General features: G+C 46.3%; 1 protein-coding gene across 1 annotated transcript in view; it reads right to left on the bottom strand.

Annotated features, from left to right (window-relative positions):
* Positions 1-19,675, bottom strand: part of LOC144828429 (microtubule-actin cross-linking factor 1, isoforms 6/7-like) — a 300,733-nt gene that overhangs the window by 14,370 nt on the left and 266,688 nt on the right. The window contains exons 37-38 of the mRNA XM_078686575.1: positions 10,704-10,879; positions 8,224-8,398 (exon numbers count right to left, since the gene is read on the bottom strand). Coding sequence (XP_078542701.1) covers positions 8,224-8,398; positions 10,704-10,879 — 351 coding nt within the window. The remainder of the gene's footprint in view (positions 1-8,223; positions 8,399-10,703; positions 10,880-19,675) is intronic.

Raw genomic sequence — 19,675 nt, 5'->3', positions numbered from 1 at the left:
AGTCTGTTTCCACTGGACGGTATGTCCGAATGAGGTCGCACACTGCTCATCCCATCAGCGTGTGACCCAGAAGCATGATGGTCGATGTAGTCGGTATCAGCGGGTGCGCTTCTACCAGAGTGTTGAGTCTTGAGGGTGTTCACTGGTGTGCTTGCCATCCCTGGACACGTGTTTCGCGTTTATTAACGCTCATCAGCAGGGATTAGGCGTGTGCACGGGGTTGCTGCGTGGGCTGCCGAAAATATTTGTAGGTTCAGATACCTCTTAAGGCGCGCAGGTGTGTGGTCTCGAGGTCGTCACCTCCACCGGCTCAAGGGAGCCTGTATAAATAGTATGTCCGAATGAGGTCGCACACTGCAGAGAATCGAAAGAAGATGCATCGCGGAACACGAACTACACTTACCACAGTCCTTAGGGGCGATCCCGCTGGTGTGTGAGTAGTGTGCGACCCCACCCCCATTTGTAATGTTAAAGCTCCCTCGAGCAGTTGGCTGACGAGCCTGGGACACCGCACCTGCGCGCCTGAGTGGTACTAAACCTGGCAATATTTGGCAGCCACCGGCAACCCCAGAACACGGCCGAATCCCTGCTGATGAGGGGTAAATACCCCGAAACACGTACCCAGGGATGGCGAAGATAGCGAAGATAGCAGAGAATCGAAAGAAGATGCATCGCGGAACACGAACTACACTTACCACAGTCCTTAGGGGCGATCCTGCTGGTGTGTGAGTAGTGTGCGACCCCACCCCCATTTGTAATGTTAAAGCTCCCTCGAGCAGTTGGCTGACGAGCCTGGGACCCCGCACCTGCGCGCCTGAGTGGTACTAAACCTGGCAATATTTGGCAGCCACCGGCAACCCCAAAACACGGCCTAATCCCTGCTGATGAGGGGTAAATACTCCGAAACACGTGTCCAGGGATGGCAAAGATAGCGAAGATAGCAGAGAATCGAAAGAATAGGCATCGCGGAACACGAACTACACTTACCACAGTCCTTAGGGGCGATCCCGCTGGTGTGTGAGTAGTGTGCGACCCCACCCCCATTTGTACTGTTTCCACTGAACGCCCAGTTCTTGCTGGACGAGTCTCATTCAAAGCCCTCCAAAGGGAATGAGGCCTATGCAGGATAACATTCGGCACAGTAGACACTTGCACTTTCTGACCATGATTGATTGTCTGGTAGATGAGTTTTTTCCCAAGGTCTGAAGTTTTATCACACTTTCCGACTATGGGAGTGCCTTCCCCAACTGCGGATCGAATAACGCTCCCAAGAACTGAATCTTTGTGTGTGGCTCCGAAGAAGATTTCTCTTTTTTTAGTACCGAGACCCAAACTCTGATAATGGCTGATGCAGGCAGGTGTAAAATCTTTGTTTTTCCCCTCAACGAGCCAGTATTCCATATTTGGTGATTGATCCGGACGCCTGAGAAAGGCAGCAACTGGTGCTATAAACACAAAAAGTGAATGGAGGAATGCCTGTAATATGTCCAATCACTGGCAATCGCTTGGGGCACCATTGTAACTGATGATTATTTTGCCCACAATGCCCCCTCAGTTTGGACTCAGCCATAGGCAAATCAATCCTGACCCTGCTTCAACAGGAACAGTCCAGAAGTAACTGCCAGGTCAGGTCCCTCCCTGAACCAGAACTCAAGCAGCCCATGACTGGTTCCACCATCACTGGGGTCATCAGTCGGGTGTAACTTAGATCCAGTGGCATAGTGAGCATGGAACCCACGTCTGGGCACATCCTTGCCACTCAGGACGGTATATCAAACACACAAAGGTGGTAGAAGGAATGCTTGCATTGCTGAGATTAAGTAAAGTATTCCATTCATCACCCTGTAGAAGTTTGTGCCCTAAGTGAACCGGGTATTCACAGACGTGGGCCTCATGTTCACTGTGCCATAGTACTCAAGCTATACCTCATGGTGAGACTTAAGTAGGTTGGATCTAATTTGGGGTTGCTTGTGGTTCCTTCTAGAGGGGGCTTTGCCTGGCATTTCAGGATGGACTAATCCCATGAGGAGCAGGGTATGTACGTATTTGCATAAAGGCGGCACTTTGAAAAGAGTGCATGTTGGGTGAAAAATGATGCACTGGAATGTGGCCCAGAGGGATTGCCAGTGTCTGCAATTAAGCCACACATTTCACCCATTGTTATTGCAGTTTACCCCCTAAGTGCAATGGGTCTCCTGCTCACTGTGCCATAGGATTCAAGCTATAACTCACTTATGAGAACTAAGTAGGTTGAAACTTGTCTGGGTTGCTTGTGGTCTCTTCTGGAGAGGGCATCGTCTGGCAGTTCAAGACGGACTGTTCCCATGAAGAGCATGGTCGCTACGGATTTGCATAAGGAAGGCCTTTGTCTACAAAGGAATGGTGGGTGAAAAAAGATGAACTGGAATGCATTCCAGGGTGATTGCCTGTGGCTGGAATTAAGCCAAGCATTTTATCAAACACCTTGCCGTTGTTGCACCAACTGGTCATAGGCACTTGGAGTAAATCTGAGGTGCTGATTTGAGAGCCAGTGGGAGCTTCTTTAATTGGTAGTACTGCCCTGCCGCTGAAAACCTGAGGTATGTCCTGTGCTTACAGAGGATAAGTATATGGAAATAGGTGTATTGAAGGTACAGGGATGTCAAGTAATCTACTCCCTGGACCATCAGGAGGACTTCCTGAGGTGTAAATATTCCGAAAAACTGCTGCTTCAGAAACTTGTTGTTTGGGGTCCAGAATCAGTCTCCATTGTACTATATTCTTTCTTATTTCCTGGGCAGCTCCCTCAAGTGCAGATGGTGTTTCTTTTTGGGTGGGCAGACATGTGGTCTTTGTACACATTCCAGTGTGTGTCCTGTGTGTGCCAATTGCCACATCCATTGGTCCAATGTTATGAACTCCCATGCAGAGGCAAAAAGGGAAGGTCTCTCCACGCTTTCTGTGAATGAGATGGAAAGGGGTAGCTGCGAAGAGTCAAGCCCTCTTCTGGTTTTCATTGGAGATTGGTTGGAGCAGGAGCTATTCTGCTCCAATGATGGGGTATATAATTGATTATAACTAGTTTGCCGCAGGGGGTAGTATGGTTGTCCTTGACCTCCATATTGATTGAATTCTCCCCTGTAGACTTGGGACCTGGGTGACCCGCGAAAAGAGCCTACACCGGTTCATTGTTGCTGCAGTAGTTCTAGTGATTTTACTGTATCTGTGTCCAGCATGATATTTTGAAGGGCCTCATCCACGTTTCCCAAGGGCGAGGCCATTGAGTGGCATATCAAGGATCTATGAATGTACCTCTGGACAGAAGGCTGTGGATCTGAGCCAACTATGCCTTCTAAGAATAGACACTTCTGCTAGCTGATGGAAGCCTGTGCTCAAAACCTCTTGTGCTGCATGAATATTAAACGTCGATGTGATTTCCCCCCCTCTTTGACAACTGCCTTAGCAGCCTTTCTGTTCTCTGGGATGTGGTTGAACAGTGGTGAGATATCATGCCCCATTTAGCAATCATATTGTCCAAAAATAGCTAAGGAATAAGCAGCTTTAATGACTGCAGCGGCCATGAAACTAATACAATGGCCCAAATGATTCGCCTGCTGTCTCGGTCAGGGGTAGTGGACAATGGTGCGATAGGGTGCTTTGTTCTATGTTGGGCTGCTGATGTTATGACAGAGAAAGGCCAATAAGGCGGGATGGGGCCGAATCCGTGGCACTAAACTTCTTGTTCAGTCGTAGTATGACTTCTGGGACTGTTGGGATAGTTCACCTTCTTCCTATCCCACCTGAATACATAAAGTTAGATGGATGTCAACCTTAGAGTTTGTGGGACGAGTAGTTTGTTGATTATTCTGGGGGTTCTTTCTGGGTAGGTGATGGAGGAGTAGGAAGCAGGGGAGACGGTGGAGTAAGTAAAACAGGCAACCTGGGTGAAATACGCATAGGTTGTCCAGTAGAGTTCTGAGGCAATAATCTTTGAATGGTGTCCATTTGCTGAAGTGAAGATAGGAATGCTACAGGTAATTATAGGGTAATTATAGGGTCCTATAATGTAGCGTGGAGGTACTTAGGAACTTGGATTATCTGGAGTAAAATTTGTAAGGTTCCTCCTCATCCATTACAGACTCAAAACCTAGCACATAGCGTACATCCAATTGTGAAGGGCTGTAAGCAGTCCGAGGCAACGCAGCTGAGATTTTAGTCTAACTCAGAGTCCAATATGTGGGTGGGTAAACTTACAGTCACCTTTATTGGTGAATAGGTAACTGCAGTTAAACTATCATCAACAGTGTCACCGTCAGTGGTGTCATTGTCTACCCTGTTGACGTCATTGATGTGGGAAGGAGTGACAATCAATGATGGTTCATATACAGTGTAGCGGTGCTCTTGTGTCAATGAGATTTTCTTCCTGGTCGCTGTTGAGGAAGGGGTTTCCATCAATGGCAAAGGACTTTTCTTCTTTAATGCTGGTCGTTTATCATAGGCAGAAGATTTTTGCACATTCAAGCATTCTTCTTCCTGGGATGTCTTTCTGCAGAAACTCCAGGTTCTTTTGTGTAAGGAGGTGGCTGCAGTTGTTTTGTGAAATTAGTACAATTTAGGTAACACTACATGTTTGCTTTTTTGCACTGCCTTTGTGAAGTGATTGGTGGAGCACTTTTCACAGAATCATCCCCAGATGATTTTGCCACAGGTAGAACAGGACTTGAATAAAGAGTTTACTGAATCAGTCATGGTGATAGTTAGTGACAGTTAAAGAAAAATAGTCTTCCTGGACAGGGAAAAAAGGAATTATAAACTCAAAACACCCTGAAAGTTGAAGGTAGGGCCGGTTCAGTCCCAGGGTAGACCACAACCAGAATAAGGTCACTGAGGGGTTAGAGCAGAACTCTGCCTGGAGACTCCCTCCTACACGACGTGCAGTAGAAATCAGATTTATGGTGGCCTCCAGGGGGAGTGAGAGAGCTGGAAATTCCAGCTCATTGGCCAACACTCCGGTTTTATCAAATTAGGTTGATGTGCTACTGAACAAACACTGTTGTTAATGCCTATTTCCATTTTAACACAATTTACTGCTCTTTAAGAATACTGGGGCTCCCCGCCTGACAACAGGGAATGATTCAAGCATGTAAATATTTGAGCGATCCAATGATGACAATACAGAAGTTCCTTCAGTATTGCTCTTACTGGTAAAGGCTCTATCTAACTGCAAATTTCTCCCGTTTTGAATATTTCCCAAGTGGCAGACTGGATCCAGAAAGTTTCGAGCAGTACCTCTGGCAGGTGGTGCCATGTGGCTCTGCACTGACGCCATTCCAAAGGAAATGTCACCTACCACAACAATAGGTTTTAAACATTGGAAGGACTGTCGCAAACAAATGTCGAGGCACCACACTAAGGCTTGCAGTGACTGTGCATTGATGAATCCGATGGCATAGGAGACTGTGAGGCAAAAAACTCTGTTGTAAAGTACTGGAAGACTGCCATGAGACCAGTCAAAGTCAATGGGTTGGACCCAGGCCCATTCCAGAAGTCACAGGAGTCCGTCTTCATACTCAAAGTCTTCAGGAAAGTTGGGAAAAAAATACAAAAAAACTAAGTGGGACTCAGCCCCTTTCTGCCACTCAAATACTCCTGGAAAGGAGCAAGGGTGTCACCGATCTTGCTCCCAAAGTCAATTGACGTCTGAGCCCATCCCGTAACTTGTCCTGGCACAACCAGAGCTAAATAGTTATAGAGCCTAACACTTCAGGACCTTTCTGAATAATACCTAATATACAAACATAATACCCACAAAACAGTGAGGGACCAAAAGACTGAGAAGAAGCTACTTACCTTTGGTAACATCATTTCTGGTAGAGACTATCTAACCGCAGATTCCTCACATTGTGAATTTCACCAGGCGCCAGAGTGGATTCTGAATCTTTTGATAGCAATTTCATCACTTATCGGAAGGAGACGTAGTGCAACTGTAGATCAGATCCATTCCGCCACTGAATGTGACATCGGTCCCCCATAAAAGCGCCACCTCCGCATGCTGGTGTCAGTTTCTTTTCAGTATGTGCCAGCACAGTTGGAAGCAGAGCCACGGATATCAGAATATGGCAGTGTGCACACTTTAAGATTTTAGACTTTAGAGAAACCCTTGTTTAATCCAGAAAAACTGATGAATAGCTGGTCAGCTTGTCAGTATTCTCTGGTGTGGTCAATGTAGAAAACTAAGGGCCCTCTTAGGGTCCAGATGCCTGGAGGACAAACTTGTGTGGGAAGAATGAAGTATATGGCTGTGCCGCAGACAACGCCTGGAGCTAGCTGCCTTCTCAATATAATGGCAACAAGGAACGTCGTCTTGATGGAAAGAAGATGGAGGGGGGCAGCTCTGTATTGGTTTGAAAGGATTGCACATCAGGAAAGTGAGGACCAAATTAAGGTCCCACTGCGACATGACAAATGGTGTTGGCAGGAACAGATCGATCGGCTCCTTCAAAAAACACATCACAGGCGGTGACTAGAAGAGGGATGGCTAATCTGGCAACTTTGCTTTCCAGGGTTGAATGTTGAAAAAGGAACACCAGGCAACAAACGTCTCTCAGTGTCCTGCATAAACAGTTTCGATAGATGGACGCCTGGCTGGCAAGATGACTCCAACCACTTCAGGAGGAAAATCCAAGATCAGTAACCGGCCCGGTTCAATCTCCAAGCATGGAACTGTAGATAATGCAGGCTCAGGTGCAGGACCCTCCCAGAATGATGTTACAGGAGGTCCTCCCGAAAGGGCAGCTGGATCAGGAGACCAGTGATCATGACAGAAAGTTTCTTCTGGCCCAGTCCAGTGCTACTAGGATGACTGAGACTAGGTCTTTCCTGATATTTTTCAACAGATTGGTCAGAAGAGGCAGAGGCAAAGTCAGAGGCAGGACGGAAATGCGTACAGGTGTCCTGAGCTCCAATTCAGAGGTGTGTTGGGAACTCAACACAACTGCGCCTTGACACAACACATTCCCTGCGATGGTGATTAGATTGGCTGTGGTCAGGGTAGCATGTTGCTCCTAGGGCCTGGATGCTGTTGGCCTATTCCCTCTCCTCTTCCCCGAAAAGACAGAGGCCTGTTGTGGCGGCATGGCACTGACGTCACCTCTGTTGGTATCCTCTGCTGAAGCCTGGAAAGGGGCAGAGTTCCTTGGTAAACTGCCGCGAAGGATGGCCTAGGCAAGAGGGAGTGAGCTATTGCCAGGCTCTCTTTAAACTTTTCTAAGGTTGAGTCAGCCTGTGCTCCAAACGGTGTAGAGACATGGAGATCTCGGAGGTGTTGGGTGATGTGGTTGCGGCGGGGGATGTCTAGGACCAGTGTGGCTGCAGCATTCTGGACAGTCTGGAGTTTGCATAGTAGTTTTGTGTGAAAGAAGTGAGTGGGAATGTGTGTTTGGGGGTATGAAATCAGTGCATCTGCAAGGAATGTTTTTTGTAAAACTTTCTTATCTTGTTAAATGTGTTTTATATTTATCAGTTTAAAGGCCCTTGCTTGACAAATCATGTGTATTTCAACAAGAATTGATGTAAATTGTATCAGTACTGAAAATTGTCCCCCAAAAATTGCACTGCTTTGTGTATTAATTACAATTGATTGTATTTACATTATGCACATTATATAGATTATCTGAAATATGTTTTATAAAAAAATACAAAATAAATGATTACTAAAATAAAGAAATAAGTGAAGGCAATTGTTATAATGAGTATATTTTGAATGTAACAGGCTCTTATATGTAGTCAGCATTGTGAGCTCTCTGTAGCCTTTTGTGAAGCAATACAGGTCTATGGGACCCTGCATTCATTATACTCGGTTTGTCTTCCCCCTTTGTCCCAGACCTCCAATATTATTTATAGGGGGTACCTTTTCTTCCCATTGCATATATGGGGGCCCCCAATAACACATGCAGGGTGGTAAGTATCAGAGAAGCGGCTACCTTGTCCCACCTGTTTAAGTCCTAGAGAGTTGCTATCAAATGTTGCTGGATCCAGTCTGACGCCTGAGGAAAATCACAAGAGGAGGAATCTGCAGTTAGAAGTCTCTATCAGAAAGAGGGGTAAGCCCATCAAAGCAGAGCAAGGTACACACCTCAGAAACACAGAGGTAGTAGGTAGCTTGTTGAAGTGTGGCCACAAAACAGAAAATGATTAATTTGCAAATTATACAATTCAAATTTCAAGAGAAAGCAGGGTACCCACCAATTTCCACATCGGTCATAGTGCCCACTCTAGTCTCTGACAAGGAGTTCTTCCTGGAAACAGTCTTGGTTTTGTTGTCCTCTGTTGCTGTGAACTTCAGGTCGGCTCCATCTGTAACCAGGGAGTTTCTTGACCGGTGACACCTGTCTCCGGAGCGCGCCCTGCGCAACACAGACTGAAAGAGAAAACCAGGGCGACCTTGTTAAAATGTAAGGTGGGCCCAGACTTCCAGAGTTTGTGCTTAACAAATAAAAAAGCCATTACAGTTATCAATGTAAGGTATTCACAAGAGTGAACTTACAGTGGAGGGTTCAAGTGGGATTTAGGGGACACTGCAATAATTGTAACAATGTAAAGATTATGGACAGTGTAAGATTAACTGAATTGGAGAAAACATTTTAGGAAACAGTGGGCCACTGAAAATAATTACTGTATAATGGATAACACTGCTGCCATTGCCAGAGCATGGTCAAGGTGAGCAGAAGCAGTAGGAAGGCTGGCATTCTACTGCAGGTTGGGAGTCCAAGCATCAACTGTATCAAGGTAAGTCAAAGATGGAGTGTGCTTTGCGTGTGGAATTCAGGGAATGTCTGAAGAGGAAAATAAAATGTGGATGCTTCCCTTAAACGTGGAAAGATATTTTAGAAGTGAAAAATTTAAAAACATTGTTGGGAGCTGAAAGAAGGGCGCCTGAACATAGGAAGACTGCAGCCTTTCCTGTTCAGGCAAGAGAAAGGCTAGTTAGTTGCATTTTCTTTGGTTGGACAGACAGTGAAACAAAGAAGAGAACTGTTAGCCACTGATCTGAATGACATAGTATTGCAAGTCAGTTGAAGATGAACGAATATGAAAGACCATATGGGAATAGTATCTGAATTATTTTTTGCTGACGTCCATGCATAAGTTTAGAACACAGCGATACTCAATCTATTAGTCTCTCGGATCAAAGAGCTGTGTTTGATTCAAGTCTTCAGCAGCCAAACCCTGAGTTCAGAACTCCTTACCTGCATCAGTTGACACAGAAGATAGGTAGTGCATTAAAATGCTCTGAGCTAATCTTGATTATGGAATAAGTACTGAGCAATGCAAAATGAAACATAGCATTTATTGGATATTAAAAATTAAACGCTGCACATAATTGATTAGCCCTTCTCCATAGAATGTGGCTATTGAATTATCAGTGTTATTGGATTTAGTGATTTGCCATACCACAATTCTGAACTTTTATGGGATTCTTCTTTTACCTAACATGACAAACGATGGAGTGTGAGTCAAACTGCTTGAAAAAGTTGACATAAAGTGTACTGTTCACGTTCAGATTCAAAAAGCCGATATGATTTGAGGGAGGGTGATTTTAAAAAGGTACAACAATGAAGGCAAGTGATAGTGAGTGTGGAAGGCTTTGAGGTTGGTGCAGGAAATGGGTGGACCCTCCAACTCACACAGTGTCACTCTGTGGTCCGTCATCGGCTCCCATCACACAGTGAACCAGCGAAGAGCCGTTATAACACGGAGTGCACACAATTAGCTAGAAAAACTTGCATGGTGTGAAACCTCCACAGGACATCGATGACAGCCTCAGCAGCTTTGTTTTTTGGTGCTGGAGTGGAGCGACTAACCACCCTGTTCAAGCTACAAGGACACAAGGCACAAGAAGCTACAAAGGCCTTTACCTGCAACTGCCCAGCTGTCCAATGGCAGCTAAACCTGGACTGGACTCTCCTGTTGGCCTTTGCCTGCCACCCTGTGAGTCTCTAAAGGCACTCCCTTGGGATCATTGGGGGGGTGAGGGGGAGTACTATAGAAGGTCACTTCTGTGGCAGATTGCTTAAAGGAGTAAACTCAGAAGGCAAACATCTTTGACCATGACAAACCTGGTTAGTGAGCCGACTGGTGCTCCATCGGGACGGGCATCAAATTGCATCTTGGTCCTGATCTACGACCATTGACTGTCATTGACACTTTGTGCTTCTTGGAGCTATTTCCACTTAAATCTTTTAAAAATCATATCTTCGGTTCCCTTTATTGGATTTTTGTCGTTTATGTGTAATTTTGCTTATAACCTTTGTTTTGGTATATTTTTATTGTTTTTCATTTTCACTGTTTTAGTATTTCATAAATACTGTATACAATGCCTCTAAGTTGAGCCTGTCTGCTCTGTGGCAGGGGGTAGAGCTCATGCTCATTTAGTGGATTTAGTGGTTCACCCAAACAACGATTGTGATTATTACTTGAGTTGGGTACTTGCCCCCTTCAACTAATACCCCGATTTCTGACAGCTAGGCACTGAGGATTCCATGCACAGCGGCCCATCACAGATCCATTGTAAGAACGATGCATTAAAGAGGGTGACCGAGACATATACAATAGTTCCTCTTCTCTTCTCATCCCAGTATTTACGCCTGCCAAACCACCAATACCCTTCTTCTCATGTTGTGATCAGCACGGCACCAATGGCCGCTTTGGTCTCCAGGGCTTACCTTTCTCGTCAGCGGGCTGCTGGGGGCGGACATGCTGCTGTACAGACTGAGGCTGGAATTGGACCTGCTGGGGGACAGCATCTTGGACCCATTACTGCCGCACTTGAGGGGGGAGGCGGCAACGGAATCAGGAGACAGGTACTTCTCATTAATTTTCAGGTTTGTTCTTCCTTTCACTGTTCAAAAGAAAACCAGAAGTAAACAACACAGCATCTTAAAGCTATCCACACTCAACTGGAGAGATAGGTAAAGGCCAACATGTTGTAAAGGCAGTGGTGGCTCTTCCGCTAAGGTGGAAGAGTGTCACCCCACTGCTTTTAGAACAGTGTAAAAGGAAAAATAAAATTATAGTAACAGAAGTCATTAAGTAATGTGTGTTCTCCTTCTAGTATGCTATAGTATTAGCTAAATATAACATATTTTGTTTCCCCATTGCCATTTCCCCTTTACTATTTCCTCCCCTTCCAAAATGTGAAGCGCTCAGATACCCTTCGGGGTCATGTTCGTGCTATACAAAACTTTATAAATAAATAAAATATAATTTCATTTATAGTATCTTGAAGCCAGGTTAGGGTGAGGCAGGGCTAGGCTCCCGTGACATCGAAGGAGATGGGGTGGCTGCTGCATCTTAAGTGCGCATGAGGTTTTGGCCGGCCGTCTTGGGCCGGCTAAACAGTCATGCACACTTTGCGTGTTCTCCACCGGCCTGTAATGCGCATCCTTGGTGGAGAACATGCACAGGCTGTCAGTCCCCGCCTGAGCGCTGAACCATAGCGCTCAGACCAATCACTAGGCTGCCGTCAGGGTGACAGCAGCGTCATGATTGGCTTAGGGGAGCCTGGGTACTGCCGGGAGACAATAGAACAGCGAGGACGAAGAAAGGCTCAGGCTGGTTACCAGCGATGAGCAGGTAAGATTTTTTTTTCTTTCTTACTAACACCCCTACCCTCCTCTCCCCTGTCCCTGTTACCTACAAGCCGCCACTGGATTTGTGTTAAGCAGTTGCTGCTGCAGCCTGGAAGCAGCGGTGCAGAGGGTGGAGGGAGGGGGAGGAGTGGAGGGTCAGATTTACAAATAAAATAAATAAACATCCTGGCCGGCCGCCACTGCCTCTTCTGTCGTCTTCCTGGGAGAAACAAGAAGCAGAAAGCACCAGGGCTCCCAAGCTCCCTGCAGCCAAACACAATGTTGTAGGCAGCGTTGTGATTGGTCTGAGTGCTGTCACACGGCGCTCAGCCAGGGTTTGGAGCAGTGGGCATGTTCTCCATGCAGGCTGTTGTGCACCTGCATGCAAATACTGAAAGTGCGCATGACTGTTTTGGGGTCCCGAAAGGGCCGGCCAAACAGTTATCGTGCACTTAGGAGTGTTCTACCCCTCCTTCTCTGCTCTGCAGCCCCGCCCCTCCCTCTCACACAAGCTGCAGCAGCAGGAGGACAAAATAAAATGATAATAACAATGCTATTATCATTTTATTTTTTCCTTTTTTTTGCTGCTTTATGGCAGTGGGGCGACGCTCCTACGCCTAAGTACAGGAGCCGCTACTGAGTAAGGCATGCATTGTAAAGAGATGTAACCATTTATTTAAAAAAAAGTCACTTCATTATTATTACAAAATGGTGGCAGAACGTTCGTAGCAGAGAAGACCTCAAACTAAGCGCAGTTGTAGGGGAGCTAAAGAAAAGATCTCACACTTATTTTCATAAAACAGAATCTGTGACATTTATAACTATCACAAATGTAAGACTTTTCACAATGATACTGCTCCGAGGCAATGCTTGGGAAATCTCCACAATCTGAGCAAAATGCTGCTGTTAATCAGTTTGTTTTTGATAATTGACATAAAAAAGCTTCTTTTTTTTCCGTTCGAAAAGAGTTCCTAAAAGACGCGGGCGCCTGAAACTGAAGCCCAAGGGAGAGTGCAAAGCACACCTCACCTGCAAGCAAACAGGGATGGTACCAGGCGCCCTAATTCCCTTTACAAGTCTGACAGGATTAGTGAAAGCTGCAAAGATGGTGTTACAGGCAGTAATAACCTCAAGCATCCTTGGAGTGGAAGGAATGCCAGGCTGCGGAATTGGAGTTTTGGTTCTGTTCTCGGGTGCGGTCAGTACCAATGGATCAGTTTCACCCAATGAGTAAACACTGTACAAAGCAGCCCCTTCACACCTCCAGTTATATTGTCTCCATGATGCTTCCCTTGGGTTCTGTATGCACAAGTGTCCTTGCAGAGATCTGCAAGGTCTTCAACCCCCTGAATGCACAGACAGAAAGCACAGGTGTGTAAATGAGAGAGCAGCACAGTCCAGGACGGTATCCATCTGTGTGTGAACATGTTTCCTCTGGGATATCATTGCCAATCCTAGAACACGCTGACCCTTGGTGTAAGAGTTTGGGCTTAAAAAGAAGCCATGCAGTCCCAGATGTTACCGAGCTGCCTTTCCACTTTTGTGACATAGAATGTATATTGTGGCACAGCCACTCAAGGATCTGCCAAGTGAGTGCCCGGCACTCAGAGAGTTGTGGAGATAGAATTCTCTTCCTCTAAGTTGTCCCTAGCCAACATGACACATACATGGTGTACACATGATACGAATCGTAAATCACGCACATTCATATGCAGTTGGTTCTCTCAGTCCCTGATGTGCAGAGGTATCGAGTGCAGAAGTGGTTTCCATCAACCCTGCTCAGTATGACTCGTCGTACCTTCGGTACCGCAGTATGGTGCTATGAAGGTCCGCGGGGCAGTAGGGTACCATCAATCCTACAACGAGCAGCAAAGGTGCATGGTCATCTCCATGTTGCAGGATGGTTCGGAGTCATACCGCACAACATGACTAAAACTAGAAGCCGGGGAAGAACTTGAGCACGTATCTGCAACCAGTAGGGTACATGGGAGACGTGAGAAAGAGGAGGGTGGAGATAAGGAAGGGGTAGAGGTAATGGAAGGAGGGAGAAGTCAGCCTCCCTGAGGGAGAACTCCCTGAAGATGAATGCTTTCAGTTATTCCTGAACTGTAGGAGGGTTGGTGCTGTCCTAATATGGTCTGGCATGGACCTGTAGATACTTTTAGTTTGTTAGTTAGGCCAATACAGGTCTTGGTGTAGAGGGCCTTGTAAGTGACGCACCAGAGCGCGACGATCTGGGCTTGCACGGAAGGCATGTGTAGATCTTGTAGAGTGAGGGTGGTGTGGTCAGATTTCAACAGCTCCTGGATGGGCCATGTGGCTGCATAAAGGAGGCCTTCCAGGGAGATGAGGGATGCCTCTGGGCTGCTCTTCAGCAGGGAGTTGCCTTCATTGAGGTGGGAGAAGACTAGGGATTGAACTGTCTTTCTGAAGCCTTCTCCTGAGAGAACAGGTTGCACAAGTTTGAGGAAAAAGATTTGGAACCTCACCATTCAGGTATTTTTGGCAATAAGGTGTTTGAGTGAGAAGTTTGAGTTAAAGGTGAATTCGAGGGATTTGCCCTGTTCTTTCAGTAGGGTTGTGAACCAAATTAGGTTTAAATCAGAGACCCCTGACTGATTCAGAGAGTGCTTGGAGGAATTCAGTCTTACTGGGGTGGACCTTTAGGCAGTTTGTGGCCATCCAGGTTTGGACGCGTTCAAGGCAGACTTTGAGTCTCTTTACTTCACTGGCTGCAGACATTTTGGGATGGTATCCGGAGTCAGGATACTGCTGGATTTGGATGCTTCTGTCTGCAAGGATGGCTCCCAAGAGTTCCATATTATGCTTGAAAATGAGGAGTGACAGGAGGCATCGTAGACCCGACAGTGATGGGGAGAGTCCTGTATATGGTGGTTCCTATCTGAATGCGTTGCAGCCGGCAGGTGAGGTAGGATGGGAACCACTGCAGGATTGTGCCAGTAATGCCCATGCAAGGGTTGTCAGGGTATGGAACAATGCCAGATTGTCAGCAGTGTTGCCAGCTGCAGAGAGGTCAAGAAGGAACCAGAAGGCAAAGTAATTTTTATTGTTGAGGAAGATGGTGTTGGTGAGTACTTGGGGTGTGGCTGTTCAAGTGCTGCAGTGTAATTTAAACTCCAATTATCTTGAAGTTGGTTGGCGACTGCCTTATTATTCATTTTTCCAACAAATGGGAGGTGGGTTACATGTCAAAATGGTCGCCACTTTATGGAAATTGGGAGCTTACTTATGTTAGGTAACTTTTTTTGGCAGATGCTCTGAGTAACCACAGAATCCTCATCTTTTAAATACTGTACGTAGGCTGGTGTTGGAATAGTAAATTTAACTATTCCTAAGTCCGCCCCCCTACAGCGCAAGTCGTGGTAACGACTTGCGTTGTAAAAGACGTGTTGTCACGGTACGCGTGGTAATACCGCGCGTTGTACCGTCATACATCCAAGTGATGTACAGAGCCGGATATACGCACCACCCAAGCATGCTGCAGTCAGTTGCTTTTTAGGTTGTCTGCACCCCTAGACGCAGAACCATAGCAGATTGGCTTTGACCAGTGTGCAGATCTCTAGATGTGGGACCTTACTAGAAGGAGATAGAGTCCGGTTCACAGAACGGTAGTGGGGGAGGTGAGGGTGGGGGGGAAGAGATAATGATCGGTGAGGAATATGCGTTGAGATACAGTATCCACCAGAAAGAGTGTTACTGAAGGCAAGAAACTTGTTCTTCTTGTGAATACTTCTAACCTCTGACTCCTTACCTTCTTAATATCTACCAAAGCAGTACCTCCCAGGTGGTGGGTCTAAGAAATTGACTCAAATCCTGCCTGACTGAGTGAGTGGGCAAGGTTCCGCTCTCTGCTGGACCGAGAGGACAAAGGTCCCCTCTTTTCAGACATGGCTGTCCAAACAGTAGTGCTTTGTAGTAGTCGGCAAACGTCCAGAACGGGTACATTGTAGATTTTGATGCACAAAATGATCCCGCTAGAAAAGGCTAATTTTCTGCAATGCACTGCCCTTCTTCGCTCCAGTGAGTCCAACAAAGGTTCACCATCTACATGAGGTTGCCTGGTGCAATCAATTTAGAAGCTGAATGCTATCTTGGGATCCAGCTGATGGAGTCTCTCCTCCTCCTTAGAAGGATGAGGTGTAGCGAAGAATTCCAGGAGAGTAATGTTTTACCTAGCGTGAAAGGAATTACAGCTTTTGGGAGAAAGGAGGACCAGGTTTTTAATTTGAGCTTGTCTGTAAAGAATGTTGTGTACAGCAGGTTATCAGAGAGGGCTTGTAGCTAACTTACCTGCTGTGCCGATGTTACTGCGCTAAGGAAAGCTGTCTCTAGAGTGAGGAGCCGCAAAGGACAGCTGTGCAGCGGTTCAAAGGGAGTACACATTAAAAATGTGAAGACAAAGTTAATGCCCAACTGAGGAATGAAGAAAGGAGTAGGTGGAAACATACATGGCAAAACTTTGGAGGGGGGTGGAGACATCACACAGATTGTTTGGCCTGAAGTCGGTCAGTCTGCTGAGTACCTCACCAAACCACAAACTTGTTCCAACGACAGACTCATACAAATTTTATGAGGGAACACCTGGCTGCCAGAATGACTTCAACGACTTTGAGAATGAGGTGGAATGCAGTTATCTTTCGCCATCAATCTCCAAGTATGGAGAGGAAGATTGCGCAGGCAAGGGTGCAGGACCCTGGCCTGCTGCTGCGACAGAAGATCCTCCCATAGCGGCAGCCTGATCAGAGGACAGATGATCATGCCTAGGAGTTCCAGGTACCACAGTCTCCTGGCTCAATCCAGTGCCACTAGGATGACATGGTCTGGTAGGTTCTGATCTTCTTAGGAAATTGGGGCAGGAGAGATAGCAGTGGGAAGGTGCACAGAAGTCCTAAGCATGACCCTAGGTGGAATGCATCTCCGAGAAAGAGCAGTCGTTGGATCTCCAACACACACAAATGCTGGTATTGCGTGTTCTCAGCAGTGGCGAATAGATTGAGGCAAGGTTTTCCCCATTAACCCTGTGCTGAGTCTGGATATAGCTGCCTTGTGATCCGTGATAGAGAACCTGCCAGGCGCAGTGCCACCAGGAAAATCCTCTTGTGATCCAGACATAGTCCCTCCTGAAATAGGGTCCATAATCCCACCCAACTTGTTTGTTGCAGTACCTCATGGTGATGGTATTGACTGTGAGCATCTGTATCAACATCCTTCGATGGACGGCAGGAAGGCTCTCCATGCAGCTCTAACATGTTGACGTGGGGCTTGGTCTCAGCCGGAGACCAGATGCCTTGGAGATTCACCTCTCCTAGATGGACTTCCCAACCCAGAAGGAATGCATCTGTCACTACTATTAGCTTTGGGTGGTGTAGGAGGAGCGGCCTGCTGTTGACCCAATTGCAGTCCAACAGCCACCACTGCAGGCCTTTTGCACTTTCCTCAGAAATCTGGACACAGACAGTCCACCTGATTCTGTGGTCAATGGGACCTAAGACCACAATGCAGAGCATGTATATGAAATCCTGCATGCTTGGCCAGCACAATGCAAGGGGACAATAATCCCAGTAGCCATACAACTATCCTCACTGAGATCCAGGACAGATGCACAAACATCGGGACCATAGGCCAAAAGGCCTTTGACTCTTCCGGTAAGAAAGCAAGAAACTGAACCCTGTTAAGAATAGCTTCAATAAAAGGGAGCATCTGCGAAGGATTCAGGTGAGACTTTGGCAAGTTGATCGTGAATCCCAGTGATGTTAAGAGGTTCACTCTAATATGGAAGTGGTTGAGAACAGCCCAGCAGTCGAGGTAGGGGTAGCATCAGTCTTCGAAAGTGTGCGGTGTTCATTGCCATCACTTTCATGAGCACCCAAAGGTCACCAGTGAGTCCAAAAGGGATCACTGTGAACTGAAAGTACTCGTTCCCCACTAGGAGGTCAGCAGGTCGTGCTTATTGTCCGTCTGGCCAGGGATGTGGAAATAAGCGTCCTACAGCTTAATCAGTCTCTAAGGTCGAGAGCTGAAAAAACATGGACCAGGGTTAGCATATTGAATTTGTCCTTCCGCAGAAAGGCATTGAGAGGGCAACGGTCTAAAACAGGACAAAGACATCCATCCTTCTTCAGCAGGAGTAACAACCAGTTCCTACTTCTGATGCTGGGTCCCTCTCTATGGACCCTTTGGCCATAAGGGCCTGCATTTCCTGCTGTAAAAGCCCCTCTGAGGATGTTGCGGTAGGGTGGAAAGGAATTCATGTGAATGGTGTAGCTTGTTCAAAATGATATCTTGCCATAATGGGAGAAAACTCAGAATCCTGCCTTCAACAGGGTGGTAGTTATTCTTGAAGGACACATTAAATGGCTTTTGCAGTTGCTGCAGCTGGAGGGGCAGAAGGATGGACTGCACGCTGTCCCTGCAGTCCATGTTGTATTTGGGTACACAGCCTCAGCCACAAAACAGCTGTGGGGCTTGCTAGAGTGGCTGCAGAGGTTGGTGCTGGCGGAATTGAAAGCCTCATCGTAGTCCCAAAAAGGAAAGAAACTGATGTTGAAACTGTTGTACCGGGGCAGATAGGCCCAAAGAGTGAGCCACAGTCCTGCTATCTTTAGGGTCAAGTATTTTTCGCTGAATAGGAGAGAGTTGTCATAGCCCATGTCCATCAGTGAAGATTGGAAGTTGACGGAGACGCCCAAGGACCTCATCAAGGCATGACACCCGAGCACCTTGTTCCAATCGCCTGGCCTATGCAGTCTGTAGTATCCAGCCCGCATCTAGCAGTGAATTTTACCTCATCACGGCTATCCTGACTGGACTGTGTGAGGACAGGCCAATACTCCTTGGGAACAGCAGTTAAAACCTGGCAATGGAATCCCACAGTGCATGGAAGTAATGGGCAGGCAAACACTTGGCATTGACTGAGTAGAAGGCTGATGAACAAAAACACGTCCTTGGCGAACATTTAACTTAAATTAGTTTCACAGGCCAGTGGAGTAGAAGGAAAAGCAGTAGGGTTTACTTTGTTGGTGGATGCCTGAACCACCAAGTTTTGTAGTGTAGGTTGTTGTATCAGGAAGACTGGGTCACCTGAAGCTTGGTGGTGCTGCTCAGCAATCTGTCGGTTCACCAAAAGTCCTGAGCATGGCTCTACCCATGCTCCAAGTAGGACACACGTCAACGCCTCATTGAAAGGCAAAAGATTAGTTTTCTGTGTAGGTTGAAGGACATCTCTGAGGACATAGGTTTTTACCTACATGATGGTTTTCCTGGGTGACATTTCCCTTGCACACTGGTTTCCTATTGGTAATTTTGAGGAGAACTGTCTTATAAAAGAGAAGAGGGGTAGCTTCGAATCCACATCTGGTAAGGCGGAAAGAAAGGAACTGATGTGGGCATGCATGGCAGGAACTTATAGGTGGCTCTGTATGTCACTTCCAGTGTGGAACAACATTGACGCTATGTACAGGCACACAGGGGTACTGCTTTAACATTTACACATGTGATCTGACCCCTGGGGAATATTCAAAATGTTAGGAATCTGCAGTTGTTTTGTCCATCACAAATAAAACTTCACTCCCACAGTTCCGCACCATTTACAAATAGGGAAAACAATATTTTTAAAAATGTTATGAGAAAAGAATTTGCCTAACACACTTTATGAAAGAGAATTTTCAATCTTAAAGTAGTTTTTGCTACATATGTTTCCAGATCAACTTACTATTCATGATTTCTTTAAATCAAAATGTTAAGACTGAAACCTTTGCAATATTTGTGAAGCTGTGAAATGTAGCTAAGTTTCTGAAGGGGAAATGCTGCATCTTTACACACCTGTATCAACCCAAAATGAAATAGAGCTTAGGCACATGCAAACAGTAGTCAGTATGCCCAACACAAAATGCTCTATCTGTTAACACCATATGAAAATGTAGAATAAAATTTGTTTACATATCTGGCAATAGTTATGCCAATGGGTGTGAGCTAGGGTCTATGCCTGCTATAAGATGTATCCCTCGTCTACAGTTGCTGCATTACAAGGATGTAGAATGGTCTCC

Source organism: Lissotriton helveticus, chromosome 4_1 (genome assembly GCF_964261635.1).
Source record: "Lissotriton helveticus chromosome 4_1, aLisHel1.1, whole genome shotgun sequence".
NCBI lineage: Eukaryota > Metazoa > Chordata > Amphibia > Caudata > Salamandridae > Lissotriton > Lissotriton helveticus.
Note: the sequence above shows the minus strand (reverse complement) of the source record. Positions and strands in the feature narration are given on the sequence as shown.